This window comes from Halichoerus grypus, chromosome 13, assembly GCF_964656455.1.
Source record: "Halichoerus grypus chromosome 13, mHalGry1.hap1.1, whole genome shotgun sequence".
NCBI classification, from domain to species: Eukaryota; Metazoa; Chordata; class Mammalia; order Carnivora; family Phocidae; genus Halichoerus; species Halichoerus grypus.
In genome coordinates, this window is record NC_135724.1 from 75,810,063 (window position 1) to 75,836,842 (window position 26,780).

The window sequence follows — 26,780 nt, forward strand, 5'->3', positions numbered from 1 at the left end:
GCGTGAGACTCTTGATCTCAGGGTCATGAGTTCAAGCCCAAGTTGGGTGTAGAGATTACTTAAAAAATATGTATGTATTGGAGTGCCTGGTGGCTCAGTCGGTTAAGCCGCTGCCTTCGGCTCAGGTCATGATCTCAGGGTCCTGGGATTGAGCTCCACATGGGGCTCCCCGCTCAGCGGGAAGCCTGCTTGTCCCTCTCTCTCTGCCCCTCCGCCTGCTCATGCTCTCTCTCTCTCTCTCTCTCACATGCTCTCTCTCAAATAAATAAATAATAAAATCTTTAAAAAATAAATGTATATATATGTATATGTAAGTGCACCTAATAACAAAGTATCAACATTCTGGAATAAAAAAAAATCAGGAAGCAAAAATGCATAAAACTAAAGGGAGAAACAGATAAACCCAGGTTGTAATAGGAGATATTAACAACCCTCTTTCAGTGATTGATAAAAATCTGAGTTTAAAACAATCGGAAAAAATGTAGAAAAATCTAACCCACACTTGCCAAAAACACTAACCAACCTCAACTTGACCTAATTGACACTGACAGAACACTATACCCGACTACTGCAAAATTTAATCAGTTTTCAACTGCGCATCCAAGTCTATCAAGAATAGATGGCGCGCCTGGGTGGCTCAGTCGTTGAGCATCTGCCTTCAGCTCAGGTCATGATCCCAGGGTCCTGGGATCGAGCCCCACATCGGGCTCCCTGCTCAGCGGGAAGCCTGCTTCTCTCTCTCCCACTCCCCCTACTTGTGTTCCCTCTCTCGCTGTGTCTCTCTCTGTCAAATAAATAAATAAAAAATCTGCTTGGCCCTAAAATAAGTCTGGGCTCATTTTAGAGTGTTGAAATCGTATATCATTCCAATTTTAGTATACGTGCTGCCGAAGCAAGTACGAGTGTTGAAATCTTCAGAGTGCGTTCTCTGACCACAATGGACTTGAGAACAAATCGGTAACAACACAATATCTAGAAAATCCCAAAAGATAAGATACCATGAAAGAACCCACGGGCCAAAGAAGAACTCACAAGGGAAACTAGGAACTATCAGACTGAATGATTCAAATTTGGGGGAAGCAGCTAAAGTTGTGTTCATGGGGAAATTGATAGCTCTAAAGGACTCTATGGGGGGAGAAAAGCAGCACCTGCAATCAATGATCCAAGAGTCTACCCTTACAAGCTAGAAAAATTAAGAATAAAGTAAACCCAAAGTAAATAGAAGCAAAGAAACAGTGAAGAGTAAGACTCAGCGAAGCAGGACACAGACAAATGGTCGAACAAATCAACAAAGCGGAAAAATCGGTTCCTTGGAAGGATCAATGAAATTGAAAAGCACAAGCTAGCACTAGACCTTCTTTTTTATTACTTTTTGTTTTTCGTGCTGACGGTGCATGAACTGGCTCACATGGCTGCTGGGTTCACAGGGGCCACGGGGGAAGGCAGAGAAGGGGGCACAGAAGAACCTCCACAGCTCCTCCATCCAGACAGGCACGCGTTTGTTCCTCAGCCCCGCGCCGGTCCCCCTGCTCACTGCTGGATCCTGCGGACGCTCTGCACCTGGAAGGTCTGGGCGTGAGAGCCCCACTCTCGGAAATGCTTGTAGTCGCCTGAGTGGTGATCGCACTCCAGCACATACTGAAAGCCTCGGTAGCCGGGAAACTGGGAGCAAACCCAGCTGGGGAAGGGAAGAGGCAGACCGTTACCCTAGAGAAGCACCAGCAAGGTGAGCACACGGGGACCAAGGGACCCGTGCTGCATACACATTCCAGCCGTCCTGGCCTTCCTTCGATGCCTGGAATGTGCCCTGCTTCCCCCCCACCACCACTGGGCCTGTGATCATGCTGTTCCCTCTGCCAAGAACACCATTCCAGCCATTCTTTGCCCAGCCACTGGCCAAGTTGTATTTATCCTTCGGGTCTCAGCTTGTTCTGAGGACTGGTTCTCCAAGTCAGGCCACACTCTTACTGGTCCTCTGTAGCTCTCATATAATTAGACAATTATCAGATTATTTGTAACATGTCAGCCTCCTCTGACAGCAGGTGAGCTCCTGAGTGTAGGGGTGTGTGTGTGTCTGGTTCATTGGGATCTCTGGTGCAGAGTGCAATGCCCGGCACAGAGGAAGGGGCTAATAAATACTGAAAGAAGGAAGGGAGGGAGGAAGGGAGGGAAGGAAGGAAGGAAGGAAGGAAGGAAGGAAGGAAGGAAGGAAGGAAAGGAGGGAGGGAGGGAAGGAGGGAGGAAGGAGGAATCTTATTCCTTCCCCTCCTCCCTTAGCCAGAAGCCCTTCCAAGGAAAAGGTTATTGTTCTTTCCATTCATTGACCCTTACATTGCTCAGGATTGGACAAGAATTGGTGTCTCATTTTCTGAGCTTCCATTTCCCCTCTATAAGGAAGAAGTGGACTCAAGAATCACAAGAGGTCCATCCTACTCTGGAACAACAAGATTCTCTGACGGTTAAAAAAAACAAAACAAAACAAAACAAAACAAAACAAAACAAAAAAACCACCTTCGCCCCCCGGGAGCCAAACGGCACCTAGAAGGTGACCGTAATGTCCTCCCTAAGTGAAGACCTCACATCTCGCATTCACCTGCCAGCCCCTGGGGGAAAGGGTGGGAAGGGTCAGTCAGTTCTGGGCTTGAAGCCGGATTCAGTCACCTAGCTCCTGGTGGACTTGGAGCAGGTTGCTTGAGCCACACCTATTTCTTCATGGCTGGGCATCGGTTCTCTCCTCTTCCGGGGGAGAGACCCCGCCACCCCTCCACCTCTCAGGCAATGTGAGAAAATTGGCAACGAGCATGTGACCTGTCCTAGCCAATCAGACCACCCCCTTCCTGCACAGGACAATTGAGTCAAAATTGAGTACATGACCCAAGTTGGGCCAATGAGAGCCTTTCCTAGAACCTTTGGTGGAATCGCTAAGAAAGAGGCCCTCTCTTTCCCTGGGGCTGGCTGGAGTAAGGATGAAGCTGCCCCATTGCCTTTGCTTGGCAAGAGCTTGCCTGAGAATATAGCCACGGTGAGGCAGACAGAGCAAGAGAGGGAGAAAGACAGACCCCTGCCGTAGCACCTGGATCCAGCTGTGCCTGAAGCTAGTGACAAGGGTCAGTAAATATCCTTTGGGCATGGTATCAGTTTGATATGGGACTCTGCCACTCGTGGTCCCACAAATTCTGCCTGATCCCTCCCTGTGCCTCAGTGTCCTCCTCTGGAATGTGGGCATCAGAGCCCCAAAGTCCCCAGCACAGAGTTTTCACAGGAGTTATCCCTACCCCTCCCAACAGCCTCTCTTTCCCTGCCAGGCAGAGCCTTGGATTCACTTACGCCCCCGAGTGGACGTGGAAGGAGCCCACTTCATTGCCATCCCAGCCCATGGCCTGGAGGGAAGAGTAGTCATCACTCAGCTCGCCTTTCCTGCCCAGAAAGTTCTCTTGCTCGAAGATGGTCAGCCTCGAGTCACGGTGGTTCTGTAGGCAGAGGAAATGGTCGGACCACCAGGCACCCAGATGAGAACCCAGGAGCCTCTGCTGACACCCCTGCTCCTGTCCCCCCAAATCAGCCTTTCTTACAAACCCTTTGGGAGGGTAATAAGGCAACAAAACCTTACCAAAGGTATATACCATTTGTCCTTCCAGAAATGTACACAGAGAAAACAACTATGAAACCAATAAGCTGCAAGGATGTTTATCCCAGCCTTGGAGATAACAATTAAAAAGATAAGGAAGGGCGCGCCTGGGTGGCTCAGTCATTAAGCGTCTGTCTTAGGCTCAGGTCATGATCCCGAGCCCCATGTCGGGCTCCCTGCTCAGTAGGAAGCTTGCTTCTCCCTCTCCCACTCCCCCTGCTTGTGTTCCCTCTCTCGCTGTGTCTCTCTCTGTCAAATAAATAAATAAAATCTTTAAAAATAAATAAAAATAAATAAAAAGATAAGGAAGGGAGGGAGGAAGGGACTCAACCTGAATGTCCCCAACTGGGGGATCAAGTGGTTAACTGAGGTAAGAAGAGGATTATTGTGATCTGGGTTCAAATCCTGACTCTCCATGTACCAGCTGAGACATGTCACATAGCGTTTCTCAGCTGTTTCCGTACTCATAAAATGAAACTAACCGCCTCCACTTGTCAGGATGGTTTGGAGGACAAAACGAAATCAGAAGCTGTAAACTGCGTGAAATCAGGGATAGCATCTATCACGGTCCACCGTGGGTCCCTGTATCGGCGCAATGCCTGGACCCTTGTGGAATACAGGAGCAAATGAACTTACTCACAACTTGAAATACTGGGGAGCTATGAACAATGATGCTGTCAATGAGATTTAATCACCCGGGAGGATGATTGTGATCTATTGCCCGTTGAGACAAGCTGGTGTCCAAGCTTGTTCCATTTCAATTCCATTTTTGTAACAAAGTTGCAAGTGTGCCTAGATACATAGGTACAGGTGATATAGGTGGACAGATTTAGACACAGATGTCAGTATCAGCTGGTGTAGGCAGGATCTGTGAGTAACATACAAGACCAAAGGAAGTCTCCAGCGCTGTTAAGACTGGGCTTCTGTCTCAGATGTGTGGGTATGAGTGACTTTTCTTACTCTGCCGCATCAGGTTTCTTTCCGAACGTTGGGTGATAAATCTATGCGCCTTGTATGATTTTTAAATTAATGAAAGTTGCTTTTGAAGAAAAAAAATACATCTTTTTGAGCCTCAGCTCTTTCATCTGTAAGATAAAGATAATCATGCCCGCCTCCACCCATACTCCATAAACAGTAACTAGAGTATAAAATCAGGAACACTGATAATGAATCAGGAAGAAGAAATAGAACCTTCCTCCCCATCTTGTCCTGCCACCTCTGGCACTCAGCTTCTCCAGTATCCCCTGAGTCATGAACAGAGGGACATAAAACACGCAGGAGCTCATATCATAACCAAAGTCGTGAGGGTCACAATGTGTGCGGTGGTCTGGTCCAGATGCTACCTATTCTTCCCTGACATAGCCCCATTTCAAGATGAAGAGACCAAGGCTCAGAGAGGGGAGGGAAGGGTGCCCCATCACAGAGCTTGAAGAAGTGACATGAGAATTTGAACTCTGGGATGGTCAGTTCCTAAACCCCACTGGGACAACATGGTGGCAGGACTCACAGCGCAGGCCACCGGTCGGAAGGAGGTGAGCCTATCGGCGGGATAGGCGGTGTTACCACTCCAGGCGTCCCAGCACGGGTACTCGCCCCGCTCCAGCACGTACTGCTGCCCTTGGAAGCCAGCATGCTCAAAGCCTACCCACCTGTGGATAGAGGGTAGAGAGTGCAAGAGGTAAGAGACCCCTCATCCCGAGTTCGAGACCAATGGTTATTATTTGGGAGTTACCCTTTGGGAGGCATTTAGCCAAAGCCTAGAGACATTTTTTAGTTGTCACACTGGGAGGAGGGAGGAGCCTGTACCCCTGTACCCCTACCCTGGAGGGTACAGCTTCAAGCCACAGCTGAAGCATGGATTGGGTCCTCACCAGCAGGGTGCCCACCACTCCTGCTGTCATCTGGTCCCTTTTGGTGTCATCCTGTGGGACGAGGGACACACACAGGAGGCTGCCACCATGATGACCTTGCATTTGCTGTCTACTTAAGTAACAGACTGTCTTTATGTAAGTAATAAACCTGAGCTTATTTTCTCCTTCCAGGCAAAATCTATCAGTTTGCTGGACATATCCCTGGACAGGTTGCTGCTCCCATCTGATCCCCAATTCCCCACCTGTACAAAGCAGAAGTTAAAAGAGTTTGTTCCCCCAGCTGTGAGGTGCATAAATACCACCCAAGATTACCTTAGTGGCACTCACAGGCATAATATAAAGTGACTCCAAATCACATAGAGAGAACATGGCTCTCCTTTCCATCTACTTCGCAAACTTCTAGAAACTTGTATCCAGTATGGTAGCCACTGGCCACATGTAGCTAATTAAATTTAAACATAAAGAATTTAATTTAATTTAATTAAAAATTCAGTTCTTTATATGCACCAGCTACATTTCAAGTCCTCAGTGGTCTTGTGTTTCAAATAATGCAGTGTTTCAAATACTGCAGACGTGGAACATTTTCATCATTGCAGAAAGTGCTACAGAAAAAGGTGCTGATATAGATAGAAGCCTCAGTGTGATATTAGTATGTCATTAATACTTCCACATTTCATTAATCTCTCTCTTTTGCTTTTAACACAACATATCTTGTGCTCAGAGCCTCCGGCAACAATGTCAACTAAAGATTAATAGCATTATTTTTTACTATATATATTTTTATAGTTACCTTCTATTTTTGGCAAGTGATTTTTTTTCTTTCAATTTATGCTTAAGAGGGACATTTCACACCCAACACTTGATTCTAAAAGTCTGCCCCTACAAGGCTGCCTCATCCAATAGGCAGGATCTGTGTGAATGATGATTTGTACATTTGGGCAGTGCACAACCTGCTTAACCTTACACTACTGTCTTGCACACTCCCCAGCACTTCGGGCCCAAGGAAGGCATGCTGGTACAGTTAGAGCCTGGGAAGGTAGGGCCTAGAACACCCCTTTCTAGATCCTTTCCTGTCCCCCCCCACCCAAGATGACCTTAGTCATCGGTCTAAGTCATACGGTAGCCACTGGCCACATGTAGCTAATTAAATTTAAACATATAAAATTTAATTTAATTTAATTAAAAAGTCAGTTCTTTAGATGCACCGGGTCCCCCCCAGACTCACGCTCCACTCAGCACTTTCAAAGATCGCACAGTCTCAAAGCCAAGCTCCAGCACACTGGGGCACTCGGTGGTAAACTCATGCCTCCGGCCCTGGAAGCCCTCCTCATCCCACACCACAATCTGTGACAGAGAGAAAAGGTGGAGACCAGCATCAGAGTCCTGTGGGGGATGAGGGATTAGGACCTCACCCCAGGATTAAGGGTGGAGCAGGGCAGGTAAAGTAAGGACTGCAAACTCAGATGCCTCCAGGGGCCAGATAGTTGACGGGGGAGGGCCACAAACTGGAAAGCACAGAACCCATAAATGGGTGATCTCTGCTCAGCACTACCGATTTTTGCCCCCTGGGAATGCTGGCCGGATTTTCCAATTTCTCAAGACAATCGCTATATCTGGACTTTTCTGTGGACCCTCCAGGTTTTTAAAGGCTGATGACAAATTCAAAAAAAATTTTTTTTTAACACAGAGGGGACCAAAGAAACCATTTCCAAAGACTGTGTACAATCACCAGTTTGTCACCTCTGCCAGAGTGTCACTGGTTAAATCTGGGGACCAGAAGACCCCAGTTCAAATCGAGACCCTGTGTGCAACCTTGGGCAAGTCCCTTCCCCTCTTTGAGCTTTGACTGCATCCTCTGCAAAATGGGGCCTCATAACATGCCCCGCAGAATGAGGTGGGGGTTCAATGGAGGAGGATCGAGGGGGTCCCCTGGACCTGGGTTTGACTTCTGAACCCTCCTCACTCCTCAGACACCACCCCCCCTGCCCCGTGCCTCTTCCTACCTTCCAGTGTCCTGCGGACTTGGTGCACTGCAGGGTCATGTTGCCAGCTTCCTACACAAGAGAAGAACGTGATAACCTGTCGCTCTGACCGTCTGCTGTCCTTCTGGATGATAAAGTCTAGTTTGGGCAAGGTCAGGATCCAGATGGGATCCAGGTATGACTGGGCTAGTCCTCTCCTTCCCAATGTGTGACTTTCCATCCGTGATGAATGTCATCTCCCTTACATGCATCCTATACACCATCTCAAAACTTATCCATTCTGGGTCCCCTTGCCTCTGAGCCCCACTCTGTATTAATTTATCTGCTCACTATGGGACAATTTCTGTGGCTCCCAGTGGGACGGATCATGCTAGCCAGTGCCGCGGTGCTAAGTTTAAAGAGAGCCTCCCTAAGACGGCACCTGACACAAAGAAGTCTCTAATGGTGGCAATCGAGGCTAACAGGACTCTAGGATAATTTTGTTTTTAAATGAGGGTGACGGGTATTGGTCTTGACATTGGGGGCCTGACCTTGGTTAGGGTGAGGATGACATTCAGGGTGGCACAGTGACATCCCCAGGACTGGAGACCTGGTCTCCCCGCCTCCCAAGATGCTTGCTCAGAGCGTGGATCCCACCCCTTCTCCCAGCCTGGGACTTACCAAGATGGACCCAGAGAATATGCCAGAACGTGCTGGGACGAGCCGAGGTCAGGCTCTTATAGGCAGAGAGGAGAGAGGGCCCCTGGGAGACAAAGCTCCGACTCAGCATGCAAGCAGCCAAAACAAAAGCCAGTCCTGGCTGAAGTCCCAGTGGAGAGGTGTCAGCAGCGCTGGCTACAGCTGGAAGGGAAAGGGTCAGGTGGCCCCCCTCAGGGATCAGCCATGAAGAAGAGAAGGGGAAGTTCTACCTTAATCAGCTCCATGGGACTCCTGACTGGAGCAAGAGAATGAGCACTGGCCAGGGAATCCAAAAACTTCACCCTTCCTAGCTGCATGACCCAGGGCAGGTCTTTTCTCCTCAATTCCTGCCTATAAAACAGGACAAGGATAAACCACATCACGGGGTTGTTGTGAGGTTATGTAACATGCCTGGCACAGAGAATACATTCAACAAATGCCTGTACGTTTCCTCCTCCCACACCCCTTCCTCTTCCATCAGGGGCAATTGGGGTAGGCTTCATGTTGGAGGTAGCATTTATTTTTTTTTTTAAAGATTTTATTTATTTATTTGAGAGAGAGAAAGAGAGAGAGAGCAAATGAGCATGAGTGGGGGGAGGAGCAGAAGGAGAGGAACAAGCAGACTCCGCACTGAGCACAGAGCCAGTCACAGGGCTCCATCCCATGCCAGTCACAGGGCTCCATCCCATGACCCTGAGATCATGACCCCAGCCAAAATCAAGAGTCAGATGCCTAACTGACTGAACCACCAGGTGCCCCTGGAAGTGGCATTTAACCTAGACTCCAAAGGGCGAGGAGGATTTGTACAAAGTGAGATGCAAGGAATGCTTCTTCTAAGCATAAGTGTGGAGGTGGGAAGTTGGGGTATATGTATGAGAAAGAGCAGGTAGCCCAATTGGGCTGGAGTTCAGGGACCCTGCAAGAGGGATCCAGGCAAGAAAGGCAGGCTGAGCCAGGGTCTCCAGGACCCACAGAGTTCAAAAAGGAGTCCAGATGGCTCTGTAGGCAGAATAAAGGAGCTGGTGGGTGTGAACGTGCTGTGCAAACAGTAGCACACCTGTCAGGTATCCAGGGTTTGTAAAACTCACTTTGAATACCCTCTCCCTCCGCTCCTACCCTCTGGGTTGACCCAAGAGGGGCCTCTCACGGCGTAGGAAAGAGCGTGGCTGGAAACAAGACCACTCTTGTGGGTGGAATCCAGCCCTGCCTCCTAACATCTGGGTGACCTGGAGGATGTCCGATCTCGGCTCCTGGCCTGTAAAATGGCTACATTAGCTCCCTCCTGGGCTGGTTACATGCAGCCTTATTAAATGCATGACTCTGATGAAAGGCTACCATGAAAGATAAAAGGCTAGGGGCCAGGCAGCCTGGGTCTGCATCCCACCTCGAGCGTGTGACTTAATCTCTCTGAGCTTCAGTTTCCTCGTGTACAAAATGGCTATAAAAATAAATAAATAAATTGGGCTTAGCCTAAGAGATCGGGGTATTATGAGGGTAAATGTGAATTACACACAAAAAGCACTTTCTGTTCGGAACTGCTCCTGAAACACAGAAAGCATTATGTGCCTCCTCATTGTCATCATCGTTGCTAATAATAAAAATGATTACTGTTAAGGTATCTGTGCCTCCGTGTTGATTGCAGTGTTATTCATAATAGCTAAGATATGGGGAGAACCTAAGTGTCCACCAATGGATGAAGGGATAAAGAAGATGTGATATGTATATGTGCATATATAAATATATATATGTATGTATGTATATTACTTAGCCATGAGAAAGAAGAAAATTCTTCCGTTTGCAGTAACATGGATGGACTTCATTATGCTCATTGAACTATGTCAGACAGAGAAAGACAAATACTGTATCATATCGCTTATATACGAGATTACGAAAGACAGACTCAGAAACAGAGAGTAAAATGATGTTTCAGGGGTTGGGGCGTGGAGGAAATGGGGACAAACTCCCAGTTATAAAATTAGGAAGTTTGGGGTTGTAGTGTACAGCATGGTGATTATCCCTAATAATACTGCATCACGTACTTGAATGTTGTTAAGAGAGGAGATCTTCAGTGTTCTCAACCGCAAAGACGAAACAGTAATTGTGTGATCTGATGGGAGGCGGTAGCTAATACGATGGTGGTAATCATTTTGCGATTTATGCATGTATCAAATCAATGCATCATATACCCTATACTTACACAGTGTTATGTGTCAACTGTGTCTCCATAAAGCTGAAAAAATACTACTAAATAATTCTTCATATAAAAGCAGGAGTGCATCGTTTTCAAGAACTTAGGTTCAGGGGCGTGTGGGTGGCTCAGTCGTTAAGCGACTGCCTTCGGCGCAGGTCATGATCCCAGGGTCCTAGGATCGAGCCCCGCATCGGGCTCCCTGTTCAGCGGGGAGCCTGCTTCTCCCTCTCCCACTCCCCGTGCTTGTGTTCCCTGTCTCGCTGTGTCTCTCTCTGTCAAATAAATATATCAATAATATCTTAAAAAAAAAAAAGAGCTTAGGTTCAGGAGTTAGAATGTGACTCCTGATTCCATTTCATCGATGAGCTAACAGGCTGAGAGCAGAGGAAGGGACTTGCCCATAGTAAGGATTACAGGACCCAAGTCAGTAAAATGCTCAGGGTGTAGCCACCCAGCCTGGGGGGCCAGCCCCTACCTCTGCCCCCACCCTTTGGCAGGTGGCCCATGGAACTGCCCCAGACAGCCTGGCCTTGAAGCCCAGACCTGTGGGTTCCCCCGCCACCAGCCACAGGCATCTTGGCCCCCGTTCCAGCGGCTGCCCCATCCTGTGGTTCCTGCCCCCCTCCCAGGCCTTGGCGCAGGATGAAAGGCCGAGGGGGAGGCTGGGAAGCGAGGGGATGTGGGCTGGGGGTGGAGGAAGAGCCGGCAGAGCTGGCCCCAGGCCATGGTGATCTCAAGGACTGAGCTGGGCTCTGTGGAGGGCTGGGTCCCGCCTGCCACGAAAGAGGCAGGAACCGGGGCCACCACCAGCACCTAGGGCCAGGGAGCCAGACCTCAGGCTGATCTGGCCCAACAGTTCCCCAGCTCTACTGTGAGTTCACACCGTGGGACCTTGGAGAAGTCACCTGTTCCAGCTCGGCCTCAGTTTCCCTATTTGTGAAAGGAAGGAGTTGGATGAGAAGACTCCTGGCGTCTATTCCATTGTTCCGAGTTTTTATTGCTCTATTTGACTTCTGTCTCTCTGTCTCCTCCCCTTCGCTGTCCGTCTCCCCCTCTGTTCCTCTGCAGTTCCGTTTTCTTTCTTTCTCTGTGACTCTCCACTTCTCCCAGCCAGTCACCCTATTTCTCTCCCCCCATCCTGGTTCCCTTATCTCCCTCTGTACCCCAGCTTCCATTATGAGCCATTGGCAGGACCACTTAGTCCCCCCAAATTGATTGAGGGTGCACTCTGTGCCAGACCCTTGTGCTCAGTGCTGGGGTCCAACAGAGCACAAGAAATGGTGGGGCTTGGGGCTTCCCCAGGGAAGCTCCGAGATGGCCAGGCATGTTCAGGGCCACCAGCTCTGTCCCTGGGGTCAGAGTATGGAGGCGAGGTTGTACAGGCAGGTCAGGGAGGAGTAGGGGAAGAATCTAGGCCCAGTGTGGGCAGAGGAACAAGACTCAGGCTTTGAACATTCAACTCACCCGAGCACAGCTCCCCCACCCCCCGCCTCTATCCTGATCTCTATGGCGGGGGGAGAGCAGAAAGTCAGGCCGGAGCCAAGGTCAGATAGCGTGAGAATGAAGCAGACAGGCTCCCCAGCCAGCCTGTTGGGGGCGGTTCCTGGCTCTGACACCTCTGTCAGAGAGCTCGCTTGGCTCATCTGTGAAATGGGTACTGAAAGTCCCAAATAAGGTGGCTCGTCCTGGGGCTTGACCACGACGGCGGGTAGGGCGTCTACCGCGGCGCACGGTGAGCACTCAGCAGGTGGGGCTGTTGACCACACACCCACATCTGCCTTCACGAAACATCTTCCCATCTGCTGTGCTCCTTGTCACCCAAGTAGCCTGCCCCCCTGGGGCTCCCCTTGCCTCGGCCCCAGGATTGGCAGCCAGCGGGGACCCCGTGGGCCCAGCCCAGCTGGGGTTTTGGAGAAAGGCCTAGGGCTTGGGGCCAGGCCCAGGGCGAGGTGGAGCGGCAGCGGGCCAGGGTTTCTGCTGCGCGAGCCGGGCTCACAATGGAAAGTGCTGCCCTCCACAGTAACAGGCTAGGTCAGGGCCCCCGGGGGCCGCTCCCTCCCCGGAGCCTGCTGAGCCAGCTCCCGCTTTGTGCCACAGACCATGGGCCCTGGTGTCTGCCAGACTATAAAATGGGGGGTCGGCCCCCAGTCACCCACTGCACCAGCCCGCCCGTCTGCCCGCCTGCCTGTCCTTCAGCGGGAAATAGCAGGTCCCCAGGTAAGAGGGCCACCCAGCAGCTGCTGAGAGCCCGAGGGGAGGGCAGAGAGAGGGGAGGCAGAGAGAGAGGGAGCTCGAGAGAGCCATAACAGAAGAGACAGAAAGGCAGAGAGAGAGAGAGAGAAGATCAAAGTAAGCAGAGAAAAACAGAGAGAGTGAGAGAGGGAGAGAGATAGAACATCAACATCCCCAGGAAGGAAGGAGCCCAACTGCTAGCTCAGGGGAATGTTGATTCACAGAGTGACGTGGGGGTTGTGGGGGGGTAAGCAAGTCACAGATGTGGCCCAGATGTCTGGCCTACCCAGAGTGGGCAGAGCACAGTGGAGGAAGGACAGGCCTCAGGGGAGGTGGGGGAGGGATCTGCTTGCCCCAACGAACTCCTTCTTACACAAAGTGTTCAGGCACCAGCTGGACCAGAGGGTTTCAATCTGTGCTATCAGGGGGTCCTCAAATCCCTGGAAATTGTCTCCAAAATTAAAGGGGGCCCGGGACAAGGCGTTCTTCAAATACTCAAAGGCATCCGTGACCCCAAAGCAATGAGGAACTAGACGCATTGACCAGAGCCCTCTCCAGCCAGTTCCCACGCATAGTCCCCATTTCAGAACCCCCGCCCCCACACACACTGAATCCATCCTCTTGGCTCCCCTTTATGCCCCAGTCCCAGACCTGTGTCTGCACCCACACACCCAGTCCTGGACAATGCCAGACGGAACGGAGTCAGGAACCAGCATGCCTTCATTCCTTGAACAGGTGTCAGTGGAGAATCTCCTATGGGAGACGCTGCTGGGCCAAGTGCTGGGGACCAAAGGGTGGATTCATCCGAATAAGGAAACAGCAGAGCGATTAATAACCCTGTTGCTGGGTCCATCTGCTTGAATTGAAACTGGAGTCCTACCTCTGAGTGGCAGGGTGCACTTGGGCGGGTCACCTCCCCTCTCCGAGCTCAGCGGGGATACACAGCACCCACTGCACGGGGTCAGCGTTCATTCATGGGCATAACAAGCCTGGAGTACCCCAAATACTCCCAAAGGGGTCATGTTGTTGTTAATCTGGTGGGGCTAATGGATATCACACCAGCAGAGAAGTGCGGTGAGCGGAGTGCACAGCTCTACGGGGCACGAAGGAAGGAGATAGTTGGGGAGTGGGGCTGGAAGGGAGGGTGTGGCTGTTAGAAGGCCCGGAGGAAGGCATTTCAGGGACGCGTGGTCCTCAGACAAGGAATTTAGAATGAGAGAGAGAGCGAGCGCGAGCAAATGAGTTCAAAGAAGGCTTCAAACGTCTGGTGGCGGGATGTGAGGCTGGGGGGACAGCTTGAGGGTGCCATCCCTGAGTGACCTAGGCCAAAGTCTTCTTTACAGAGGTTTGTAGGTGGGGACCATGTCTCAGGCTGTGAAGGCCTCCTCTACGGCTGCCGTGAACCCAGGGCCTGATGGGAAGGGGAAAGGGACCCCGGCCACAGGACCGGCCCCTGGCCCTGGCCCCGCCCTGGCCCCAGCATCCGTGCCAACGACCAAAGCAGGGGAACTGCCTCCAGGCAGCTTCAAGGTACGCACCCCTGCACATCCTCTCCCCTCGTCCCCTCACCCCTCCCCGGCTCTTCTCCTCCCTTTACCAGTCCCGCCAGCCTGCACCAGCCTGGGTTCAGAGTTTCTGAAAAGCCAGAAACCACCAGCGCCCCCAGAGGTACTCTAGGAGCAGCAGGTGACCTCAGACCTTCCTGAAAATTCTTCGAAGCAGTGAGGACTGAAAGTGCTTCCCCAGTCCCCTGGGGTTAGGGTTGGTCTGGTTTCAAACTCCGGTGCGCAGAACTGGGGTCATTTCTCAACGCTGGGTTCACGACAAGCTCTCATGGGGTCCACGCCTGGCCGGCTTTTGTCGTTCCGTTACTTCATTAATCGTTCATTTGTATTTAGCTTTGAATAATACAACTACGCCTGCAAACACCCCCCCCCCCATTGAAAGCCAGAACCGAGTAAAAACCCTCTAACTCTGAAGTTACCCCCTGCCCCATGAGCCCACCACCCTTCTCCCCTACTCAAGGCAGCTGCCTCAGTCACCCCTGCCCACCATCCACCTAGGTACATGTTTACGCCATATTCCTTTAAAAGAAATTCCTTTATTGGTGTTTTACGTGTTTTTAACTTCTTGAAACAGGCCATATGCCATCTTTCTGGGTTTTTCTCTTTCCTTTTCACCTACTATGAGATCGCGAATAGTCATCTTCACTGCTGTGTGTTGCTGGGGGTCACTCGTGTTGGCAGCTGTCTGATATTTCAGAGCGGGGCCGTCGGGTGGTTGCTAGCTCTGCTCTGGTGTCCACTGGGGCCAGGATGTCCTTATCTGTGTCTCCTGAGACCCACATACCAGAGATCCTCTTGGGAGGACAAGCGTAGGAGTGCTGGGTCGAGAGTATGTGAACCTCTTCCTTGTAGAGCTGGGGAAACTGAGACCCGGAGAAGGAAGACATTTGCCTCGGTTGACGTGAATGGCAAGGTTTCCCCAACTTGGGACAACGAGCAGATGAAAACCCAAAATAGTGGAGGCTCAGTGAAGCAGGGAATTAGCCCAAGTTCAATGCAGAGGCCCCTACGTTGAGGCAGGTGGACTGGCGAGTGTTTTCTGAGCATCAGCTCTGTGGCAGATACTGAGGCTGAGGCTGGAGGTGCAGAATTAGATCAACCCATACCCCACCCTGGAGGAGCTCTTGGTCTTTGGAGGTTGAATAAAGGGGGAAAGGGGTGCATAGAGAGAGACCCAGAAGCAAAGCAGCAGTGACTGTATTACTTGTGCTAATAATGGGCTGAGCACAGTGCAGGAGCACTCAACCAAGCCCACATGGGGCGAGAGCATCACGGAAGACTTCCTGGAGGAGGTGACATCTGAGCCTAGAGCAAGACAGGGAACATGAACTCCAAGATGGGGATGTATGGTGGAGGGGGCATTCCAGGCAGAAGGAACAGTACAGAGGAAGGAAGGAAGATCCATCAGTCCCTAATGATGGTGCAGATACTAAGTTCAGAAGTGGAAGGAAGGGAGGACAGGATTGTTTCACAGAATCTGGCTCATGGCCCACTCTCATATGATCTGTGCGGGCCTGCTTTTATTTATATAAACAAAGATTTATATTTATATTTATATTTATATTTATATTTATATTTATATTTAACAAAGTTTTGACCTGGAGCCTCTCCAGATGGGAGGTGTACCTCCCCCACTCACTCTGCACCCCTTTCCCCGGGACGGGGATTCTCTCTCCTGCAGCTGGTGGTCTTCGAGCAGGAGAACTTCCAGGGCCGTTGTGTGGAATTCTCCGGGGAGTGCTTGAACCTGGGAGACCGTGGCTTTGACCGAGTGCGCAGCCTCATCGTCACCTTGGGACCGTGAGTGTGGGGCGGGGGAGGACGTTCCCAGCGCCAGGGTAAAATAATAATAATAAGGAAATACAGTAGCCACCATTTACCAGGCACCTGCTCCATGCCTGCCCACCATGCTAGCTGAGTCACGTATATTATTTCCAGTCTTCATCTCAAACTCGGGGGGGAGGTCTTACTCCCCTTCCCATTTTACAGATAAAGAAACTGAGGTCCAGAGAGGTGATTTGATCAGCATCAGGTCACACTCACAGTGAGTCATGATGCAGGGGGAGAAATGCTGTCTCTCTATAGAAGGAACCCTGCCCATCACTGAGGGCAGGAGGAGACCAGAGGGCCCAAGGGTCCACGAGCTATCCCCTCTCCTGGGCATCAAGCAGCCCTGCGAGAAATAATAAGCATCTGTTGAGCACCCACGAGGTACCAGACACTGACAGAGGGCTTTACCTAGATGATCGCTATGTAAGGTAGGGACTATTCTTATGCCCATTTGACAGTTGGGGAAACGGAGGCTCGGAGGGGTTAAGTCCCTTGGCCGAGCACGTAGTGGTAAGTGGCAGAGCCTGGATACAACTTAGGTCAATCGGTGTCACCCACAGTGCTTTTGTTGCCGTACTCCACTGCCTACCCCTGACTGTCTGGGCTTCTCTGGGCCTTAGTGACCCCCATGCAAAGCAGGAATAATTGTCCCTTTGCTCATAGTGACTGTAACATAGCAACATAGTAACCCCTGTGGGCTGAGGTCAGGGCACAGGACAAGACCCCCATGGCCCCTTTGCCTCTTGTCTTACCAGCCCCAAATCCCCTAAGGGATATGTTCAGCCTGTACGCCCAGCAGTGTGGGACAGAGATAGGCTTTGAGGTCAGTCAGGCCTGAGTTCGAGTCCCACCTCCCCCTTTCACCTTGTACAGTCTCCGAGCCTCAGTTTCCCCACCTCTGAAGTGGGGAGAGTAAGGGTCCCCACTACCCTCCACGGGATTATGCTGAGGCCTGAAGGAGATAAGGCAGCAATGGGCCTGACACTGTGTGAGTGTCCCAACGTAGTGAGTGACAGCGATCATTTACCCTCCCCATTGTCCTGTGAGTTCAGCCAAGTCACCCCGGTTCCAGGGTAGGTGGTGGAGAGGGGCGCACTTCTACCTCCTGCACCCCCACCCCCACCCCCGGTGTGGTCAACACAGCCTCAGCCCCACCCTCAGCCCCAAAGCCCAGCTGGGAACAGAAGCTGCGGATGTGGCCAATTTGGGTTTTCAGGCTTTTTTTGGTGACAGTGACTCAAACCCAGAGTATTTCTCCTCCAACAAAGATGCAGCTGGTCTTTGGTGTGTGCTCTGGGGCTGTGCCCAATGGGGAAAGAAAAGGGGCTGTGGTCCAGTGCCCTGGGTCTGTGTCAGGCCCCACAGGGTTGTGGGAGAGACTGTGGTAGAAAAAGGATGGAGAGGGTGAGGTGGGCCGGGGAAGGAGAGGAGAGGGGTGCGTTCAACACAGGAGTGGGGAGAAGGGCAGGGCATGAAACTTAGGAGCCTTCACTCTGACACCTGACACCATCCCAGGACCTTAGCTGGTGACTTAACCTCTCTGAGCCTCAGTTTCCATATCTGTAACTTAATATTCCTGCCCTATTTCTCTCCTTGCTCATAAGGCTCCAATGAGCCGCAGGAGATGAGAGAATACTTTGCAATAAATATTTACAGTTCCTCATTCTTTTTTTTTTTCCTATTTAATGTTCTTTAATAAACCTTGACAAATTTCTTTTTTTTGTATATTCTGCATATTCTTTTTTATTATTATTATGTTATGTTAATCACCATACATTACATCATTAGTTTTTGATGTAGTGTTCCATGATTCATTGTTTGAGTATAACACCCAGTGCTCCATGCAGAACGTGCCCTCTTTAATACCCATCACCAGGCTAACCCATCCTCCCACCCCCCTCCCCTCTAGAACCCTCAGTTTGTTTTTCAGAGTCCATCATCTCTCATGGTTCTTCTCCCCCTCCGATTTCCCCCCCTTCATTCTTCCCCTCCTGGTATCTTTTTTTTTTTTTTTTTTTTTTAACATATAACGTATTATTTGTTTCAGAGGTACAGGTCTGTGATTCAACAGTCCTGCACAATTCACAGCGTTCACCATAGCACATACCCTCCCCAATGTCTATCACCCAGCCACTTCATCCCTCCCACCCCCCCACCACTCCAGCAACCCTCAGTTTGTTTCCTGAAATTAAGAATTCCTCATATCAGTGAGGTCATATGATGCATGTCTTTCTCTGATTGACTTATTTCGCTCAGCATAACATCCTCCAGTTCCATCCACGTCGTTGCAAATGGCAAATTTCATTCCTTTTGATGGCTGCATAATATTCCATTGTATATATATACCACCTCTTCTTTATCCATTCATCTGTCGATGGACATCTTGGCTCTTTCCACAGTTTGGCTATTGTGGACATTGCTGCTATAAACATCAGGGTGCACATACCCCTTCAGATTCCTACATTTGTATCTTTGGGGTAAATACCCAGTAGTGCAATTGCTGGATCATATGGTAGCTCTATTTTCATACAGTTCCTCATTCTTATAACAGGTCCTCACTGGGTGTTATGACTCCCAGAGTTATGACAGGGGAAGTTTTGGGGGAGGTGGGCAGGGTGGCAAGACCACATCAGTATCTGTCCTTCTGTAAGCTTGGACCTCCAGCAGCTTTCCTCCCTTTTTTTTTTTTTTTAAAGATTTTATTTATTTATTTGAGAGAAAGAGAGAGAGACAGAGAAACAGCATGAGAGGGGAGAGGGTCAGAGGGAGAAGCAGGCTCCCTGCTGAGCCGGGAGCCCGATGCGGGACTCGATCCCAGGACTCCGGAATCATGACCTGAGCCGAAGGCAGTTGCTTAACCAACTGAGCCACCCAGGCGCCCTTTCCTCCCTTTTTAACCATCAAAGATAGTATTCATTGTGCTTTCTCTGTGCAGGACTTGCTCTGCGCATGCCTTTTTAGATCCTCATAACCTGATAAGGTAGATGTAATCTTCCCTCTCTTCTCCTGAGGCTTAATGAGCTTGAGGTTCTTGCCTGAAGTCACTCAGCAAATAACTGATGAGCTGAGATTAGAACTTAGGTCTGTCTGTTTTCAGAGTCAGTTCTTTTAACTTCTACCTGGCACCATTTTCCAGGGCTCCCTTCCCATCCACCCATCCATCCATCCATCCATCCACTTACCATTCATTTAGCCATCTGTCTATACATCATTGTATCCATCCATCCATCCATTTTCCATTTATTCATCCATCTGCTTACCCCTCTCCCTCCTTCCCTCTATCCATCAATACATCCATCCATCCACCCAGCCATCTGTTCTTTTACCCATCTATCTACCAACCTATCCACCCACCTATCCATCCATTCATCTACCCATCCACTCAACTATTACTCCATTCATCCATCCATCCATCCATCCATCCATCCATCCATCCATCCTTTTCTTATCTACTCCAGATCAAGCAGGGCTGAGGCAGATTCGCCTCTATTCTAGGAGCACATCTCCATCTTCAAGTCTGTCACTCCAGGGTGAGTTGGCTCATTCCTCAGACAAGGACCTTAGGTTCCTGGGACTCATCATGTTTCAGTCCATGGTGGTAGCTAATCCCCCACCTGCCCCCCATTTCCTTCTGGGTTGAGGAAGATCCCAGAGAGATGATACTGATGTCAGTTTCCCTCTTGTTCCCTGAGAACTCCTGAACCCATATAGAGCAAAGATCAAGGGGTCCCTTCACTTCAAACTTCTCATGAACCTACCCCAGAACCACGAGGGTCCCTTTAACACAAGTTCACTTCCCATCCTTAATCAGGCTGCACTGGGAAAACCAAGAAAAGCCCCATTTGACTTCAAACTTGTAATCAGTTCTCCTAGAGGACTGAACAGCTTCAAATGCAGCCACATTTAATTCTCAGAAGTATCTGAGAGGCAGTTCCCTCCCACTGCCCCATAGCAACTACCAAGTGTGTTCCGTATTCCAGGCCAGTCCTTATCAAACCTATGATTCAACCACCTGTATCAATTTTCCCCTTACCCCTGTATTTCCAGGACTATTATTTATTTAATATATTTCATTTTAAATGACCCTTTTGAACACAGGTAAGTATATCTTTAAAGAACCTTTACATCACTTGCACAAAGAGAAAGCCAGCATCACTTGCTCTAAGTGAGAGGTACCCATAAAAAATGAACACAATGAACACAAAACAGTGCTATTATACCTTAGCCTGCTCAAGGCTCTGGGCGGACGGCTGTTCTTGCCTTGTTCCAGAAAGAGAGGCTAGCGAGTGTTGAAGGTCCATTAGCATCCAACAGAGACTTTCTCCTAGCTGTAATCAGGTTTAAAATAAAATATCTTCTTATGTCTATTTTACTCCAGGTTCTTGTAGTACTTAAATGATGTGAATCCCACAACTGGGGAAACATTTTGCTCACACAATGACACTGTCTCATTTAATCCTCCACCAACTTCAAGAAAATAGGCATATTATTTTTTGTTTTTAGATTTTACTTATTTACTTGACAGAGAGAGAGACACAGCGAGACAGGGAACACAAGCAGGAGGAGTGGGAGAGGGAGAAGCAGGCCCCCCGCCGAGCAGGGAGCCCGACGTGGGGCTCCATCCCAGGACCCTGGGATCACGACCCAAGCCAAAGGCAGACGCTTAACGACTGAGCCACTCAGGCGCCCCGAAAATAGGCATATTAGATGAAGCAACCAAGCCTCAGAGAGGTAGAGCCACTTGCCCATGGTCACATAGCCAGTAAATAACATAGCCTAGCATCCAACCCACTGGCCTCAGGGCTGCCTTGCAAGGGTATGCGGAGGGCTTCTGCTGATGGTTTCTCTCCTTCTTGTCTTTGCTCCTCCCGGCCCTCTGTCATTCTGTCCATCGCTCTTACATCCAGCTGGGTCGCCTTTGAGCAGTCCAACTTCCGGGGGGAGATGTTCGTCCTGGAGAAGGGCGAGTACCCACGCTGGGACACGTGGTCGAGCAGCTACCGCAGCGACAGGCTCATGTCCTTCCGGCCTATCAAGATGGTGAGTGGTTCCTAAGCCGGTCCTGGGGGATCAGTGGGGAGGGCAGGAGGCAGGGGTCAGGTGTGATGGCAGGCAAGAGAATGGGGGCAGAGCCGGGGAAAGAAGGAGGAATGGCAGGCAGGGAGGCGTGATGACCAAGGGCACTGGGCTCTGGTGCTTATCGATTCTTCAGATGTCCCTGGCACCCAGCCCCTGCTAGGAGCCCTGGACAAATGACAAACATGAACCCTGGTTTTTTCCCTTCCCTGCTGCTTTTGAGACTCAGTATCCCAGCTGTCAGAGCTAGAAACTTCAGTGTCTTCCTTGCTTCTGTTTGTGGAATGTTTCTGATTCCTGACTGCACATTAGACCCTCCTAAGAGGCTTTGAAAATCCCAGTGCTCATCCAACACATCAAACGTGCAGGTTCAAGCTTGTGTGGGAGCTGAGAAGATGGATGTTGTAAAAAGGCACCTTGAACTTCATGATGATAAGACTGAATGAGCTCCTTTATAATATTTAACTGAGTTAAATAGTATAACTTAAAGAAGACTCAAAGCCAAGATCAGTGGATCAGTGGTGTTATCCCCAAGAAGTTCAGTTTTTCCAGAATTGTGTTGATTACGACTCATGAACCAGCCATGTCTTGACTCACCAGTGTTGATTTCCAGTGGTAACCAACTTTTGCCTCCATGATGGGAATTTTCTTTTTTTTTTTTTTTTGAAGCTTTTATTTATTCATTTTGAGAGAGCAAGTGAGAGAGAGAGAGAGAGTGAGAGAGCACAAGCCAAGGGGAGGAGCAGAGGGAGAGGGAGACTCCCCACCAAGCAGGGAGCTCGATACGGGGCTCGATCCCAGGACCCCAGGATCATGACCCGAGCCAAAGGCAGACACTTAACTGACTGAGCCACCTACGCGCCCCCATGATAGGAATTTTCATGAAGAACATTCATGAATGTCCATGATGCCAACTGTTTGGCATCACCAAACTTATCTTAATGGATTGTTCAACCACATCATTCCCAGTGTATTCTCAGAATTTGGGCCTCAGTTATCAGGCTATAACGAACCCTTTGTAAGAATTCATAGATTCATCTTGGGGTGCCTGGGTGGCTCAGTCAGTTAAGCATCCGACTGTTGATTTCGGCTCAAGTCATAATCTCAGAGTCATGAAATCGAGCCCCACATCTGGCTCCACGCTGGGTGTGGAATCTGCTTAAGATTCTCTCTCTCTCTCCCTCTGCCCCTCCCCCCCCACTTCCTCCCCTACCCCCCCCCCCATCTCCCCGGCTCGGTGCATGTGTATGCTCTCTGTCTCTAAAAAAAAAGAAAGAAAGAAAGAAAAGAAAAAAGAAAGTAATTCATAGATTTATGTCTTAGTCAAGTGTCCTTAAAAGGAAATCTCTGTCAACAAAGCTTGTTTGGAGGACTGACTAGCCAGGGCATTCCCAGCAGCTTCAAGAGCTTTACTGTCCAATACTGTAGGCAGTAGCCATATGTGGCCGTTGAATGCTTAAATCTTGACTCGTCTGAATAGAGACGTGCTCTTAGTGTAACACAGAGAACCAGGATTTGAATACATAGTAAAAAATCAATAAGAATGTAACTAGCTGGTTAGTGTTGCTATATTGGTTGCATATTGAAATTATAATAGTTTGGACATATTTGCTTACATAAAATATATTATTAGGAAAAAAAAATCCCAGTGCCTGGACCCCACCCCAGACCAATTAAATCCAAATCTCCAGGGCTGGGTCCCAGGCACTGATATCTTTTTCATGCCCAGCAGGTAGTCTCTGTGTAGCTGGGGCTGAGAGCCCCAGTCCACTCTCTCCTCTCCATCTCGGCCACCGTCCTGGTGTGGGCCATCATTATCTCTTCCCTGGACAGCTCCAGCTCCCTCCCCCCCTGGGTTCTCTGACTCCTTCCCAGCTCTCGCTCCTGGGAAATAAGATGGATGTCTCACCTGACCATCCTCCACTTAGAGTCGTGCATTCAAACCATTATCGGTTGAGCTCTTTCTGCCAGGCTCCGTTGCAGGCTCTGGCTAGGCAAGGTCCCTGCTCTCACGGGAGGCGGCTGCTGAAAACCTAATCACAGTAATCGATCTATAAGCACAAAGCACATAGCCCATGCTGCACAGGGGCCATGCTGTGTGCTGGGAGAGCAGGAGAGGAGAGCGGGGCTCCGGTGGGGGGGGTGAAGGGATGGAAGCAGTCCAGGGGTGCTCAGGGAAGCCAGCCCCCCGAGGGTGGGAATAGAGTCAGCCACAGGAAGCCTGGAAGGCTTCTCCACTGCAAAGTGAGTGCAGAGTCCCCTGAAGCACGGATGAACTGGGTGTCCAGAAACCAGAAAACAGCTGGTGTGGCTGTGGCCCAGGGACCGGAGGGAAGACAGGTGCAAGATGGGAGGGGAGGAATGAAACGTTTCTCTGAAAGGTTCTTCTGCCTTTTGCCGGCTGTGCGACATCGATCAGGAATTTTGACCTCTCTGAGACTCTGCCTCTTTGGCCATAATGAAAACAGTAATACATCGATGTTTTGGTAGCACTTGGCATATGCCAGGCGTTGTGCTAAGTGTGCCGTATGGATTGCTTCATTGAATCCTCATGACAACGCCATAAAATCGAGGCTGTCATCCCCTTTCCCCAGATGAGGAGGGCCCCTCCAGGCTGGACACTGGCAATCCCAGGCAAGTCCCATGGTGGCCTGAGCAGACTCAGCTCTCTCTCTCTCCACACCCAGGAGGCCCCTCGAAGTTACTTCTCTTTGCCCCATTCATACTTCACATGCCTGACCCAGTCTCGCCTTCCCTAGGACTCCCAGGAGCACAAGATCTGCCTGTTTGAAGGTGCCAACTTCAAGGGCAACACCATGGAGATCCAGGAGGACGACGTGCCCAGTCTCTGGGTCTACGGCTTCTGTGACCGCGTGGGCAGTGCGAGGGTCTCCAGTGGAACGTAAGCACCCCTCCAGCCAGGCCCTTGGCTTCTGCTTCAAGCCCAGACAGACTCAAAGGCTGTCCTCCTTATAGGATATAAGATCGGGTGCATAGGAAAGGCCACACGGCCACTCCCAAATTCTCCTGGGGCTGGTGCTTGGGATTCCACCCACAGAGCTTTCCTCCTCTGGAGAGTGGATTCGTCCTTTGACGAATTACATGCCCATGTAAACAAACCTAGTAATTGGTTCTAAAAAGATGGAAGGTGGAGAGAATAAACACTTCTAGACCCAGTCTGGGATTGGAGAAATAAGTGAGAGAGGCAGAGCAGATGCAGGTCGATGAGTGTAGATGTGTCTAGGAAAAGAGCATATTCAGGGACATCCAGACCTCTGGGGAAATGAGCAGAATGACTTCTGAGAGGCGAGACTGTGAATGCAGGGGGGATGACCAGTCACCGAGGTGCTGTGAGACCCGGGTGAGCCCTGTGCCCGTCTCTGTGCCTCAGTATTGCCATCTGCACAATGGGCACACCAGACTCCTTGATCTAAAAGGGCCCTTTATCCAAACTCTTCAGATTTGAAGCTTTCCAAACAGAGCCCTGGGAACTCGTTTCTGTGAGAACACAGAGGAGGACTGGATGCCCCGAAGAGGTTACCGTATCCATCCCTGTGCCTCTAATAAACCGTGCCAGACACACCTGGTCTCCTCCAGGCAAATATAGGGCTTCTGTCGCTCACCCAGACTCTTTCTGAGTTCCTCTAACAGCATCAGGCTCAGGCTTTTTGCTTGGCCTTTCTTCCCTGAAACCCGCATCCCTGCATGCAAGCCATCTGAAATTTACTAAGCTTGGCCTGTGAGCCAGGCACCCCACTAGGGCCCTGGGGGAGGCAGGAATGAATAAGACTCAATTCCTGCCTTCAGGGGGCTCACTCAGCCCAGCAGGGAGGCCCACGTATCCCCATGAGGTGATGTCCAGCAACACTGGGTCAGAGATGGTCCACACAGCAGGTCAGAGGAGGAAGGGAGGTTTCTGGGATCTGGATGTGCCTGCTGGAGTGGAGGGCAGGTCAGAGGTTTATCCGAGGGGGCTAGAACTTAAAGCAGACTTTGAAAGATGGGCAGGGGGTGTGGGAGAGGCCTGGACAGACCCTGCCAGCACAAGCAATGACAGAAGTCAGAAATGAATCATTGATGATAACGATGTACCGAGCACTGTGCTAATTCATTCTCAGTGAATAGCTAGGGAATCTTTGTAACCAACCCATGCGGTAGGTGCATTAGCATCATTTCGCAGAAAGCAAGCTGGAGTTCTGCTAAGCCCTCGACTTCGATTCTCCAAGCTAGTAAGCGGCAGAGCTAGGATCTGAACCAGGCATTGCTGATACCAGAACGCGCGTCCCCAACCACTACGTGTAAATTCCCTTACATACAAAGGAAACCATTATTTGAAAGGAGGCGCCTCCTTCTTCTCTGCCTTATGGCTAACCAGTCCCCAAAGCCTATCCTCATCCCTTCCATCCTGTTTGGTAAGCCTCGGGTCACCACCGCCGGTGGGATGCGCATTAATCTCCCTACCGCGCGCGCACACCCCGTGTACTTAGTAAGAGCTTCTGGTACGTTTTCCCAGTTTCGCCCTGTAATAAACCAGCCCTAGAGACCACTCCCACTTTCTAGAAGGGGAAACCAAGGTCTTTTAGAGAGGTGAGTAGGAAGCCCCAGGAAGGGACAAAGCCAGGACAGAGGAGCTGCGCCCCCTTCCTGTGACCCAAGCCCATGATGGATGGAGAGCGGATTGCAGGGATGGGTGGAGAGGGGCAGGTCCGGGCTGGGGTCCCGGTGCCAGGCAGGGAGGCTGGCTGTCTCCACCCTGTCTTTCTTGCTTCCCTCCCAGCTGGGTCGGCTATCAATATCCCGGCTACCGCGGGTACCAGTATCTCCTGGAGCCAGGCGACTTCCGGCACTGGAACGAGTGGGGGGCCTTCCAGCCGCAGATGCAGGCCGTGCGGCGCCTGCGCGACAGGCAGTGGCACCGTGAGGGCTGCTTCCCAGTCCTGGCCGCCGAGCCCCCCAAGTGAATCCATACCCTGCTCTTCTCCCTTGCCCCACCCCTCCCTCAGACTCAGTTTCCCCATCTTTCCCGTGCAAATAAAAGTTCCTAAAGCCAAAATGTCTCCTGGATCTGTACATAGATGTGAGCTTTGGGGTCCCCCGTCATTGCCAGCATGTGACTTCCTCAGGCTTTTTTTTTTTTTTTTTTTGGAAGATTTATTTATTTATTTGAGAGAGGGAGAGAGTGCAAGAACATGTGAGCAGGGGGAGGGGCAGAAGGAGAGGGAGAGAATCCCAAGCAGACTCCCCAATGGGTTGGGGAACCCAACATGGGGCTCGATCCCAGGACCCTGAGATCATGACCTCCGCGGAAGGCAGCTGCTTAACCAACTGAGCCACCCAGGCGCCCCATCCTCAGTCTTAATAATTATGTATACTAGTAATAAAAACAGCAAGCACTGCAAAGTTCTTTACACACATTCTCTTAGCGTATCTTTCGGACTACTTTAGGAGACTGGTATTATAATCACTCCAATTTCCTCATCTGTTAAATAAACAGATGAGGAAATTGAGGCTCAGAGAGGGAAAGTGATTTGCCCAAGATCACACAGCCAGTCGAAATTTGAACCCAGGCAGGGTGGCGCTGAGCCTACGCTCTTAAATCTGTGTTTTCAAACTCGACTCCTTCGTGCACGCTTATGATTTTTTGCCTTCTCAGCTTAATGCCTATTTTGTTATTTACTTAATATATTTTTTTAAATAGACCTCCTATTTTGTGCTTGGAGGCATTGA

At 50.3% G+C, this 26,780-nt stretch overlaps 2 protein-coding genes across 2 annotated transcripts; one reads left to right on the top strand and one right to left on the bottom strand.

The window, feature by feature from the left end:
- Positions 1 to 1,343: 1,343 nt before the first annotated feature.
- On the bottom strand, positions 1,344 to 8,493 carry CRYBA4 (crystallin beta A4). Its single transcript, XM_036105173.2, has 6 exons — positions 8,142 to 8,493; positions 7,503 to 7,553; positions 6,725 to 6,843; positions 5,136 to 5,277; positions 3,328 to 3,470; positions 1,344 to 1,678 (listed from the first exon to the last, which is right to left on the bottom strand). The coding sequence occupies exons 2-6, from the start codon at positions 7,539 to 7,541 to the stop codon at positions 1,531 to 1,533; spliced, it is 591 nt and encodes a 196-aa protein (XP_035961066.1). The 5' UTR covers positions 7,542 to 7,553; positions 8,142 to 8,493; the 3' UTR covers positions 1,344 to 1,530.
- A 5,073-nt stretch (positions 8,494 to 13,566) lies between these two features.
- CRYBB1 (crystallin beta B1) lies at positions 13,567 to 26,165 on the top strand. The gene is made up of 6 exons (XM_078060835.1): positions 13,567 to 13,656; positions 13,926 to 14,112; positions 15,829 to 15,947; positions 20,885 to 21,017; positions 23,813 to 23,955; positions 25,831 to 26,165. The coding sequence occupies exons 2-6, from the start codon at positions 13,945 to 13,947 to the stop codon at positions 26,012 to 26,014; spliced, it is 747 nt and encodes a 248-aa protein (XP_077916961.1). The 5' UTR covers positions 13,567 to 13,656; positions 13,926 to 13,944; the 3' UTR covers positions 26,015 to 26,165.
- The last annotated feature ends 615 nt before the right edge of the window (positions 26,166 to 26,780 follow it).